The 13,626-nt window shown below is 39.5% G+C and overlaps 1 protein-coding gene across 3 annotated transcripts in view; it reads left to right on the top strand.

Moving 5' to 3' along the window:
• The window catches only part of LOC128615860 (RNA binding protein fox-1 homolog 3-like), a 217,352-nt gene that overhangs the window by 153,714 nt on the left and 50,012 nt on the right, over positions 1–13,626 (top strand). For all 3 annotated transcript variants that reach the window (XM_053638224.1, XM_053638225.1, XM_053638223.1), the window contains exon 4: positions 5,085–5,327. In XM_053638224.1, coding sequence (XP_053494199.1) covers positions 5,085–5,327 — 243 coding nt within the window. The remainder of the gene's footprint in view (positions 1–5,084; positions 5,328–13,626) is intronic.

Genomic DNA, 13,626 nt, shown 5'->3' with positions numbered 1-13,626 from the left:
CTTTCTGCTGCCACTTCTACCCAAGAGAGTCCCTTCTGCTCTTTATTCTTTATAAATTCATGGTTTCCACTTGAGTTTAAAACCTAGAACAGGAGTTACTGAAATAGGTTTCGCAAACCTACCATCTCAAGGCTTAGCATGTTGTGCACTCTGAGGTGCTTTTCTGCTCACCGCGGTTGTAAGGAGTAAGTTATTTGTGTTACCATAGCCTTTCGGTCAGCTACATGTTGTGATACACCTAGGTATAATGTAATCTATTTTACAGGTGAATGTGCTATCAAAATTTGGTTAATATGATAATTATTGTCTCTGATTAAAATCTGTTCCTTGTGCACCAAGGTCAGGATCACATGAAATGGAGACACACCTCTGTTTTCATCCAACTCCCTTTTTGGCCCCAAATAAGCAAAAGCACATGCAATTCTCTGAATAGCGCTTATTTATGTATGAGGTCTGTATACCAACATGTGCAATTTCAGTATAAAATCCTTACTATGTGCAAGTAACTCAACTCGGGATATGGCTCACAGTGTATACGATTTTACTAACAAATCAAGACTTTCCATCTCCGCAGGCGGTTTAAGCTGAAACGGCATGATAAAGCAGTGTTTATAAGCACCGCTGAAAACTTGGAGAGACGTTTGATCTCAGAGCGTGTAACCGCCCACTCTACTAATGCCTGCTAACTTGAGACAGGAGCAAGGCATCCCCCCAAACAGCTAAATCTTCAGAGCAAGAGGGAGAAAGTAAGGTCCAAGGGAGAGAAAAACAGAGTGATAGGATGAACATGAGAGGGAAGATAATGTGTATCTGTGTGAAAGCGAGAGAAGAGGGATAATGGAGAGTGAAAGAGCGAGAGCGAGATGGGATCGATGTTTATTTGGGAGAGGGCATTCCCTGCGGTCTCATACATGGAGGTGGAGTTTTACTCGATCAAATAGCTTTCCCATCGATGGGTTAGGCAAATCACCTCTCAAGGAGCCACCTGTCAGACATAAACCCACTCAGATGGGTGGTCACACTGATGATCACGATAACAACAACTGCATTAATAACTGAGTTGGAATTGGTCTACAACATACAACAACGCTAAAGAATGCTGAGGGACAGATGAATGAATGTGCAAATAACCATGGAGGTCACACTAGTGTATATTTTTCGTGGTATTTTAGTATTTGTGGTTCTTTAAAATGCTGCATGGTGGTGATGCAATGGGTATACACTTATTAAAAAGGTAGAACAACAAAAACGTTTTTGTTATTGCTGGGGTGGTATCCTCCATCCTTTCTTTTCACTTGGAAATAAGATTGAAAGTGATTAAGGGTTTGTCATTGAACCGCAGTACATGCACCCTTCCAGGCAAGAAAGTAAATAGTGGCAGTGGTGGCTTGGCGGTTAATGCTCTGGGTTACTGATTGGAAGGTCGGGGGTTTAAGCCCCAGCACTGTCAAGCTACCACTGTTGGGTCCTTGAGCAAGGCCCTTAACCCTCTCTGCTCCGGGGGCACTGTATCATGGCAGACCCTGTGCTCTGACCACAACTTCCTAAAATGATGGGGTATGCGAAGAAAAGAATTTCACTGTGCATATGTATACGTGATAAATAAAGACTCATTATCATTACAACAGATATACCCTTGGCAGTACCACTTAAGTGGCAAATAAAGGTATAGTTTAGTACCCTATAATAATAATATTAATAATAATTCCTTAGATTTATACAATGCTTTTCTAGGCACTCAATGCGCTTTACATTGGTTTTGGGGGAAATCTCCTCAACCATAACCTGTGAGTAGCATCCACCTGGATAATGGTAAGGCAGTGATAGTGCAGGTCCCTTGACTCCTTTTTATTTATTTTAATTGTATCCGAAAACTAAAAACAGGACTAGTCCACTGAATAAGTCAAAAAAGAAGAGAAGTTCAGAACTAATTATTATTCACTCTGCAAACCCTGCACTGTCAGAATAAAAGGTGATGTAGAGGTGCATTGTGTTCCCCAAGGTATACCAATCTAAATGTATCCTCAAAGGTACAGTAGTTGTCCTTATGATCCAATTATGTACTATAATGGTGTTCCTCTAAAATTATGCACCTCTAACTAAAGGTACAAAAGACATACCCATAAGAATTCCATCCCACTGGCAAGCATTTTTTTTGTTTGTTTGTTTGAGTACATAGAGCAAGATGCATACTTTGCTTTCTTTAATATGCTGAAAGAAAAACATGTTGAGGAAGTATGGTCAACGGGCCACTTTCGTGTATTGGGAATGGGTAAATGCAACATGAGCTCTACGACTTGTCAGATATTCAGACCCTTTTCACAGCCAGTCCATCCCCATTGGGGAAAAGAGTTTGTCATCCACATCATAGATATGAGGTCTTTGACAAGAAAGCCCTCGATGATTCACATTTGTCTGACGAGTTTTCCTTCAGGCCATTTTTCTATTAACATTGGGGTTTGAAAGCACACACTGGTATTTTGTGAAGAACTGCTTTGTGGTTTGTTGAGAAGTCTGAAAAATGTTAACCACCATATATACACAAGCCACCTTCCTCTCTTTTGTGGCTTCAGAGAAGGGTTGAAATGAAAGTTAAACACACAGAAGAGATGTTGTGACTGCTGCTGATTGACCTCAATGCAAGAGTTATGGGATGGCATAGTGGAGACAATGAGGAAAGACTGCAAAATCATGCTCCATGAAAGCGTATGAGGCCAGAAAGACATAGGAAGTGATTACAAGAGGGAAACTAATGTCAAGCACTGAGACAGAGAATATGTCATGAGAGATCATGGGACACTGAAAGCTGGAAGCGTGCAAAGAATGCAGTCAGATAGATGAACAGAGTGTGATAAAGACGAAAGTGAGGGATTCTGCGAATCTGATAAGAATGTTGAACTTGGGGCGGGTTCATATGAGTTCAGTAGTGTGCTATTCAGATTGCTGTATGCACCCACTTTCTCTGGATGTTGATCAGGGTGAGCTGTGGTATTTTGCTTATGTGTGCCTTGTCAATAGACCTTAGATTTCAGCTGTCAACATGGCCACCTGCCTCATGCCTTTGACCAGAGCGAATTTGCGAGAAGTACACTATTACCATACCAAGACCTGAAACAAATGCAGTAGGGAGCATGTGCTCATGTTGTACAGTGTGCTTGGGAATTGAATAGATGCGCATCTACTGATCTTCTGTTATTTGTATGATAGCCTCCAAATGCTTAATTGCATCACCCAGTGTAGCGACCTATAAAAACATTGAAAGGAAGTTGACGGTGAGCGAAAACAGGAAAGGTGGAAGAGTAAGTTTGTTCTTAGTATGTTCTTGGGCTGTTTGAGTTCTTCTTTACTGCCACAGTGTGGTATGAAGGAATACATTTTCCATCATTATGAAACAAAAATAAAAAGTGGTATAGATTTGAGAATATTTGCATTGATAATAATATGTTTAAAACATATTGTTTTCACAAAATGCCGTACCTCAGTTGGCTATTTATTCTTTTTGATTGAGGTAACTGCCACTTTCTTATGATTCCTTTCTTTATTTGTTTGTTTGTTTTGAACTGATCAACAACAAAATTCGAAAATTGGTTTACTTGCATTCCTGCCAAAATCCCTGTATGCAAGTGTCAAATTGATAAGAAACCCAATGAGTGTGTGCAAACAATTTATTTTATTTTTTTCAAAGGCACATTTACGAGTTAACGAGTTGGTATTCTCAACATCAACACTCCCAGGAAAGAGAAAGGAAGCAGCTACAAACATGATGAAGAGAAGAGAGATTAAAATGCATTTATCCCTCCCACCCTTCTCACCACTGTGTCTCCCTTCACACTCTCTCTGGAAGGAAATGGAGGCAAATTTATCTATTTATTGTATGTGTTCTTGTTCCTCACCAGCTGTGAACTGCTTGAAAGAATTACACGTCCGTCTCGGCCGGTGTGGATCCAGAAATTAGATTTAAGAGATGCATGGAACGTGTTATTAGATTGTGTGGCGATAATGTCTCACCACCCTCCCATCTTGTTCAAGGAATGTTAAGAGCTCGTGTGCATCCCCATCATGTGGTGTTATCACTCCATCAACACATAGTATCTCAGGGATCTAAGTGTGTGTGTGTGCGTGTGTGTTCGTGTGTGTGTGTGTGTGTGTGTATGGTAAAACGATAGCATACCCTCCCTGTATTGGCCTTTGCCTGACTTCACAATGTGAATGGATCACTGGAAAACATCCATTATTTCAATATCACAAGTCATGTACAGTGTTCACATTTTGCCCCACTTCCTATAACACTGTGTTCACTCAACCCAGGGGTCAGAAGCACAGGGCCAGTGTATATCATATCATCCATCATCTACTTCTAAGATATATATATAGAGAGAGAGAGAGAGAGAGAGAGAGAGAGAGGGAATGGAAGGGGAAAGGGGAGAAAGATCAGAAGGTGGAGAAGACACAGTAGACATTGTATCAGAAGTCCGTTTCACAGTCGACCAGCTGCTGAGATGATCAAACAATCTCATAAGAATCAAAGCCAACACTTGGAGAGTCAGTGAGGTAATCTCATCTAAAAGCTCTCCTAAAAGCTAATGAGATTCCCTATGCTGTAAATCCATTGAGCTCTGCTCTTCTTCAGAAACTGTTTTTTTTTTTTTTTTAACTTCTGATCAAGGCTGCTGCTAATTGTCAGTGAGATTTGCTCTGATCACTGCTTTCTTTTAAAGCACAGGACATCGCTGCTTTAGGGACGCCTTAGCCTAGCCAAGTTTGAAAAGTTAGTGCATTGAACCTCACCATCTATCCGAGCTACTTTTTTGTTGTGCTCTTTGAACAGTCTGAGACCAAAGAGAGTTTTGCGAGAAATGCAGAGGTCTAGAGATGTTAAGATGTTCCGCTTCGTCACCGATTGGCTTCGTCAGTTCTTCAGGACTTGACTAACCTTAAAAACCCAAATCTCACTAACATCCATAAGTGCTACTGGCGCTTCTGAATAAACACCAGTGGTTGTTCTCTAGTTTTTCTCCTGCACTATCACTCCAACCAACCTAACAGTCCCTGCCTTCATTGTTGATTTTTCCTTATTTTTCCAGGGTAACCAAGAGGCGACCAATCCGGTGGACGCGATGGCTCAGTCCTACACCCCAGCGCAGTTTCCTCCTCCCCCACAGAATGGTATCCCAGGAGAATTCACCACACCCCACACCCTGCCCACACAGGACTACACAGGACAGAGCCGAGTACCTGAACACACCCTGACTATCTACACAGCCACACAGACACACAGTGACCCTGCAAACAGCGACAGCAACACAACAACCATCACCACCAACACAGTGAGTAATGTGGCAATAACACTAGAAACTGACAGTTAACCAGAAAGCATTGCCTTATTGGGCTGTATTCAGAGTCTCTGAATTCAGTCCAAAATTTCTGTCAATACTTACTCAGGTAGCTCCCGAGTGTGGCCCATTTAGATTATGTAAGAGATATTCGATCTTATCTGCAAAAGGCCAGTGTGGGTGCAAGTTTTCATTCCAACCATGTAGGAGCCAAACCTATTTCCACCTGTTTAATCAAATTATCTTGAATTTCAGTTAACTATTATGTGGGGCTCCTGGTTTGAAGGGGTGCAACTAACGATTATTTTTCATAATCAATTAGTTGACCGATTATTTGAGACGATATTACCTTTCTAAAATTCATACACTAAACCACTGGTTCTCAACCTTTTGTGAGCTTTGGACCCCTAGCACATAACAATTATAGGCTATATATTAAACAGTCATTTCTACTATGTTGCTTTATTTTATTAATATTTAACATTAATAATATTAACATTAAAATTGAATGAAAACATTTAAAGATTTTATTTTTTACATTTTATTGTTGATTTAATTTGACTCTCTGAATTATCCTTTGTTTATTTTTGTCCATCAATACAACACGAACTAGTCTACCACTCACAGGTTTTTGCAAATTATCTCAAATTATTTCATTTGTAAATAAATTTCAAATAAATCCAACAATGAACGATCGTCAGCTCAGCTAACGTGATATTTGCAAATAACCAAATTGATTAATTTTAAAACATCTCATTTGAATATATTTTTGATAAATTTAACCAAAATATATATATATATATAATATTATTTAAATATTTTTAAAACTTTCCTACGGACCCCCTGCAATTACACCACTGACCACTAGGGGTCCACGGACCCCGGGTTGAGAAACACTGCACTCGACGGTAGTGTACACAGTCCTTAGTGTAAGTGTATAGTATGTCATTTTTCTGACACAACTTTAGTATTTACTCTGCGAAGCCTGTTTTCGGAACAGAAGTAACATACATACATCCATAATGCGATTCTTATTCTAATATATGCGATTTTCATAATCGATTATTATCAATTTTATCGATTAGTTGTTGCAGCTCTACTGGTTTGGAGAAGCATTATTTACATATATATATATATATATAAATAAATAAATAATTTAATATAGCAACAAGATGCTAAGTTGAGGTCATGGAATTACAATGTGTGCACAGGATGTTAATTCACTATTTTAATTTGTTGAATTAATAAAATAGTGCCAATGTTTTTGTTAATTCAATGTGCTTGCTTAGACAATAAACTTGTTGTTTTCTGTCTAAGCAAGTGCATTGAATTAACAAGTTTAAAGAGTTTAAATGATAAGATGACTGAACATTCATCAGCTCAATTAAAGGGGACTACAACAGTGGCCCACTAATAACCTGGAGACAAAGCTTCAGTGACTCAGACTAATGAGGCAAGGATATCCTGAATCTACAAAACTTCCAAACAATCCCAAAGAACTTTTGTTTGGTCTGTAATGTCTGTTTTGGCAGTGAATTTGACTTCTTGGCATGTGGTGCAATCATGGAGACATTTCACAAGTGTTTTCCTGGCATTATGTACCTCATCACCCTGATTACATTTCATTACCCCTGTTCTAAACCGTTTCCAGATGTGTCACCTCTCACTGCTACATACTAATGGTCATAACCCAGTAACATCTACCAGACAGATCAGCCTCTTTTAGTTTTTTTTTTTGGTTTTTCCTTTCCTCCACGCTATCATTAGCATTTAAAAAGAAATTTAAAGATAGCCATGCCACATCTTCCTCTCTCAGTTTAGAGCGTTGGTCAAATTTAAGAAGTGCTTACTTTCTCCGTGTTGTGAGTTCATTATCCGCCCTTTATCCAGAAGAAGATTGGAGGTCCTGAGTGGGTGCTATGATTGTGATATGGAAGATTTGAGGCTAATTCTTGTCTGGGATACTGGTGTGAAAGGAATTGAGTTACCAGAACAGGCCAATAAATGGTGGTGGAATGGTATTACATGGTCCACTGTCTGAAATAATGAGGGAAGAATCTTCATGTGACATGGATATAATGATATGTCAGAGACAGGATTATTATAATACCCCAGTGTATGTCATAAGCTGTCATGTCTCCTTATGACGACTCATGGCCAATTACTCATTTGTTTTGAGACAGAGGACATGCAGCTGTTTGTTGAGGTTGCATCACAACCCTCAATGTGTCTGTGTCTCAGGAATTATCCGGCAGGAGAGTTGGGGAGAAACTGTTGTAAATGTTGGAGACACTTTGGACATAGGCTTTGCAGCAGGACTCACATTTCTATAATTTTTCTTTTTTCTTTGCGTGATCGTTGTCACAGTAACAGTTGCTACAGTTGCTGTGATTGAGAAGAAGTGTGAAGTTTGGACCAAATGGATCAAAAGTATGATGTGATGTTCTTTCATAAGTAGTCATTGGCAAACTGTTGCAGTGAAGGAGGAATGAAAAGCATGGGGATGTACTGTTGTAGGAAAATAATGGACGATAGGACATGCGCTGAACTTGTTGTGCTAATTACATTTGTTGTTGCATTAGTTGGCGAGTAAGTTGATCAAATCCAACAATTTCTGTTTGTCTTTCTGCAATCACAAATGCTCACTACATTTGCAGAAAGCACTGCGTGAGCATCCCGTTATTGATCCACAGTAATCATGACCCTTACTAATTACACACATTGAAACTACAGCAGCACTAAATAACTGCGGTTCCTTACAGTTCAGTGAAATCTCCGCTTTCATACGCCGCACCAATCAGTGGTGTTTATTACACTCCTGCAGAGTGTCTATGAGCCTGATCCGGCTGTTCGTAGCACGCACCATGCATTTTGTAACAGTTAATTTAACCCTGATGATTTTAATGTGTAAATGTGATCTTTTAAGTGATTTCCCAGCGTGAGACACACAGGCTGCTGTGGAGTCGGTCTTTCACTGCAGGAGATTAGGCGCTGGAGCTCATCGTACAGATTATAGCAACTCGATTGTATGCAAAATGTTTAGGAGTTTTAAAGAAATTCAATCGTAAGACAAACCTCGCTCAAACCTTAAATCGTCACTTTACATGCCAGCTGGAGTTATAGTAACGGATCCTTATCAACCATAGAGTCTGTAGGTTTGGAGAAGAGTTCAAGCTATGCTTTGGTTTGGAGAAGAAGAGAGGGAAACAACAAAGAAGAAGGCTGTCTGGTTTCTAAAGGCGTTTTCACAGCTGCTCTAAACACTGACGTTCACATCCAGGACTGATTTTGGGGAGAGGCTTATAACTGTTGGTTTGTTTTCATAGAAGAGAATTCCTTCTGAACCAAGAATCAATGGAATATGCCCAAACATTACTTTTGTGCATGTTAGAGGCAATAGGTTTGTTGTTTGACATTTTTATCAGTATTTATCGTTGTATTTTTTAGCATTATTTTCCAATAATGCTCAAGTGTTGAAGAACAGAGCCCCTTGGATAACTCGTGTAGGAATACTTGTGAACAAGATGCCGCTCTCATAAACTAAGAAAGTAGCCATGCAGAGACGTGCATTTTCGCAACGCTGTCGGTGCAAGCAGTCATACCACAAACGTTATTCAATTCAATTCAATTTTATTCCTATAGCGCTTTTAACAATGGACATTGTGTAAAAGCAGCTTTACAGAAACATATAAACACAGGATACAGTATTTAAGTGTGTGAATTTATCCCTATTGAGCAAGCCGGTGGTGAAAGCAAGCCGGTTAGATAATTATAGTGCTCCTGTCCTGTCCTGTCCTTTATAAATTAATAACCATAACCCTTTCCCAGCTATATCTATAGTGGAAACAGGAAGTAACATAACAAGTTGAACAAATCTCGTTACTCTGCATGCAGCAGTGAGAACGGATAGTTTTGACACCTGCTGTGGACCACAAAATGATTTGGTTGAAGAAAACACACAATATCTAACTTTGGGCACAAATAGCCCCAAGTCTGGGAGAAAAAAAAACAACACACACACAAAGTAACAAGCGTGAAAATTGGAGGAGCATTAAAATATTAATGGATAAGAGATTTTCTGTTGTACGGCTTTACAAAGACAGATCCCAGTAGAACTCCTTTAAGAAGTGAAGAAGCCTTAACTATCCAAAAGACTCTTGATGGACCCTTTCGTATTAGTGCTGGATAAACAAGTCTATTTGTACAGAAAGGAAAAAGGGTGAAAAGCCTGTGCCCCATGCTGACATATGGTCACGATTTAAGGGCAGATTCATAAGGATAATAAAGTGGTTGGAAAATATTTTGGATTAGAAACTCTATCAGTGCCCACAGTGTATGAGTCACAGATCAACACCTACTTACCACTCACAATTCAGAATTCAGCAGCGCTGTGAGATCAATCAGTTTAGATCAAAATGAATCAGGACAGAGCGAAGTGGGATGAAAATGATTCTTAGTGCTGGTGTGGGGTTTTTTCTGCTCTGGACTCCTTGATTCACAGAGTTTACTAAGAAAAGTCCATTTGGGTTAGGAGGATGCTAGACATTTGTTGAGTTTAGTTGTGAGGACTTGGAGTGATTTCTTGAAAAGCAATTGTAGTTTGGAGAGTGCAAGGCTGGAGAAGAGCTACAGGGCATCCCTAATGATTCACCCAGCCAAAACAGATTAGGCATACAGCATGGCCTCCTTTCCCACGCTCTAAATCATTCATGCTACACCGTGTTCAATCTCTTAAGCAGGAATAAATAAAACAGGTAAAGTTTAGCAAAATAGGGCGAGGGGAGGGAGAGAGGTACGGAAATGTGGAGACGTGAAAAGGAGGGTAAAGAAACAAAACGAAGTAGGCAAAGAGGTATAGAGAAAGACGAGCCCCGTTTTACATTCAGCTTTCATTTGCCGCTCACATGAAATGAAGCTGATCTTCAAAGGAATGAGAGAGGCATCAAGCCAAGGAAAAGAAACAACCATGACATATTTTGTGGGAGGCTGTGGCTCAGGTAGTAGAGCGGGTTGTCCACTAATGCCGACTTCACATGCCGGCAGTGTCCTTGGGCAAGACACTGAACCCTAAGTTGCTCCCGATGGCAAGTTAGTGCCTTGCATGGCAGCTCTGCTACGATTGGTGTGTGAGTGAATGAGAAACCAGTGTAAGGCTCTTTGTAGAACTGCTAAGGTTAAAAAAGTGCTATAAAAGTGCAGACCATTTACCATAAAATCTATTCAACACTTGTCTTTTATTAATGCAACTAAACTCAAAACGTTTGCTGATCATTAGTAACAGCACCATATTCTCTTTGGTATAATGTGTGTACTGCTTTTAACAATAGGCATTGAATTCAGAAATCTGGATGTAGAAGTAGACCCCTAATAAACAAACTAAGGCAGCAGTGTTGCGGAAAATCTCCCTGAAACATCATGAGAAGGAAACCTTGTCTCTCCTCTTTTATTTTTTTGTTATGTTATGTGTCAGATACATTGAGGAATTTCAAACAGTGTATTAAAGAAATAGAGGCTAAAGACAAATACAGAGTGTTAGAGCAATAGAGCTCCTTAATGGTGATCTTTTTAAACTATACATGCTGCGCATTAATAAACAGTACAAGAGCAGGGTTAGGGTTAGGGTTAAGAGCAGTAAGAAGTGTTGTGCATATTTTTATCGCCTACAGTTGGCACTGTACAATAAGCAGGACTCATTATATGTAATCAAATTGCTTTTGAATGAGCAAGTCAGGCATGACACAACAGTTCAAAATCAATAGTTAAAAACTCTCTTTCTCTATCTGACTCCACTTCTCCTTCTCTTTCTCTTCACAGTCGGAGGTAAGTTTGATGTATGATCAGGGCATGTGCAGAAAGATGAACTCTGTATGAATAATAGATGTTGTACATATCCGTTCAGTTGGAGAGAGGTGGAGTGGATTAAAGGAGCTGTTCGTCTCCATCTCGTTCTGGTTTAAGCAAGAAAAGAACACCTCATTGTGTTCTCATTGTGGCTTTCTTTTATTTGTCTGTTCTATCTCTCTCTAAGAGCTGATGTAATGCCTCCATTCCCTCAGTAAATGTTAGACACATAAAGAGAGTACAATCTCATATCACTATAATAACATTTTATCATGGTGTACATTGTTTTATACAATGGTTAGCTCTGGTCCACTAATTTGATTGGTCAAACAGCGTTCCAAGTATATATATGTTTCTCATCTGCGTTCACCATATAAAAACACACTCCCTAGGATGAAATGGTCGAAACTACAGTAAAGTTAGTGACAATGGTGAAGGTGGAAATGGCAAACAATACTTTTCAGGAATATAACTTTTGACTTAAAAGATGAAGGTGAAAAAGAAGAAGGGATGCGATTTTTACCAGAAGCACCTTTAATGGGAAAGTACAAATCAATGTGAGATAGCTAGCCACGTAGCTGATGTGTTACAAAGTGGGTGAGGCTTCTTTGGGATCTGTATCTGCTAGCAAAGATTAAACAGAATGTTTCGCCATATTGGTCTGCACTTAGGGGTTCCAAAGCACTTTACAATCGTTCTCATTCACCCATTCACAGACAACAATGGTAGCAGAGCTGCCATGCTAGGCGCGAGCTTGCCATCGGGAGCAACTTGTGGTTCAGTGTCTTGCCCAAAGACACTTCGGTATGTGGAGTCACGTGGGCTGGGAATCGAACCACCAACCCTACGATTAGTGGACAACCCGCTCTACCACCTGAGACACAGGCACTCATATTGTGTCTGAAATGTCAGTTATTTGATATTAATGCCTTGTTTATGGGACTGTTGTATAAAAGCAACACCACACTCAGTCATGCTGCTGTAGTGAATATCGGCAGGGCTGGGAGTACCTATGGCACTCGCTCTGTGGGTCTGTGCCTAATAATACATTTTACTCAAGTCAGAGGGGCAGCTTGGTACTGAGTTGACTCTCAGAGTGCAACCTAGTCTGTTTTAAACTGTGTTAAAGTTTCTCTCATAACAATATTGAGTTGTGATTGGCTGGAGGAACTCATGGAAGTGAAATTAAATGTAGCTATAAATGGATAAAAAGAAAGATAAGTTGTACCTGATTAAATAAAAGTCATTGCCGAGAGGAATAACACCACGCGACCCCGTAGTCGGTTATTTTACTAGAACTGAATCCCTCGCTAGTACTGTGGCATAAAAATGGTTGTTGATACGTGCCTAGAGGAATTGAGTTTGGGATTTCTATCATAGGGAACCATTTCAGAAAGCTGTAAGAGATGGAAGGAATACAAGAAAGGGGTGAGAAAGAAAAAAGAAAGAAAGCAGAAAAACTGCGTCTGGTCCTGGGCGCTACTCCGGCTAGCACCTCTGAGTGATCTGTCTCTAGAGTACCTCCTTCAGTCTGATTTTGTTTTGTAAAAAAAAAAAAAAAAAAGGGAAAAAAATGGAGATGTTTGATCAGCTACGTGTTTCATTCTTAATCACTTCCCAGGGCTGAGAAAGGAGAGAGTGAAGTCTTATCACGCTATCATCACTCTCTTCATGTCTCTCTCTCTCTCTCTCTCTCTCTCTCTCTCTCTCTCTCTCTTTCAGCATTTTGTATTTGATTCCATTTCATCTGAAGGCCTGCTGTGCAGAAACCCCACAACACAGGAAGAGATAACACACACACACACACACACACACACACACACACACACACAGAAGAAGCAAAGGGATAAGATAAAAGGAACTGTGTATGTGGGCCATTAGAGACAGAGAGAGAGAGAGAGAGAGAGAGACAGAGAGAGAGAAAGAGAGAGACATTTGTAAAAAGAGAGAGAGAAAGAGAGAGAGAGACTGGCACCTGATTAAAAAAAACAGTAGAATACAAAACATAATGAGATTTCAAACAATTTCATATTTAAAATACATTAGTGGAAGATAAGAGAAAAAAAGATTATTTGCCTTTTGGTTACATTTGAACTTTTCTTATTAGGCCAGCAAAGTTACTTTTGGCACATATTGTATAAAGCTATAAAAACTATTTTCTTGCCTGAACTAGGAATGCAGACTTTTGCTGCTGAACATCTCCAGAATGTAAGATCAGATTCCAGATGGTGACTTTCTTCATCTAATATACTTATCACCTGAAGCCACCCCACATCACAATTAATCCTAAAAGTATAATTAACTAATTTATTAAGTAATTAAGTAACTAAAAGTAATTAAACAAACTAAACCCAGGCTGAAAAGCATAAATGTGTACAAAGAAAAGGTTTTGCTAAAGATAAACACAAAACTGTTATTTCTAGAAAAAAAAAAATCATTAAATTTGACAGTA

Source organism: Ictalurus furcatus, chromosome 12 (assembly GCF_023375685.1).
Source record: "Ictalurus furcatus strain D&B chromosome 12, Billie_1.0, whole genome shotgun sequence".
Classification (NCBI taxonomy): Eukaryota; Metazoa; Chordata; class Actinopteri; order Siluriformes; family Ictaluridae; genus Ictalurus; species Ictalurus furcatus.
This window is presented reverse-complemented; position numbering and strand designations above follow the sequence as displayed.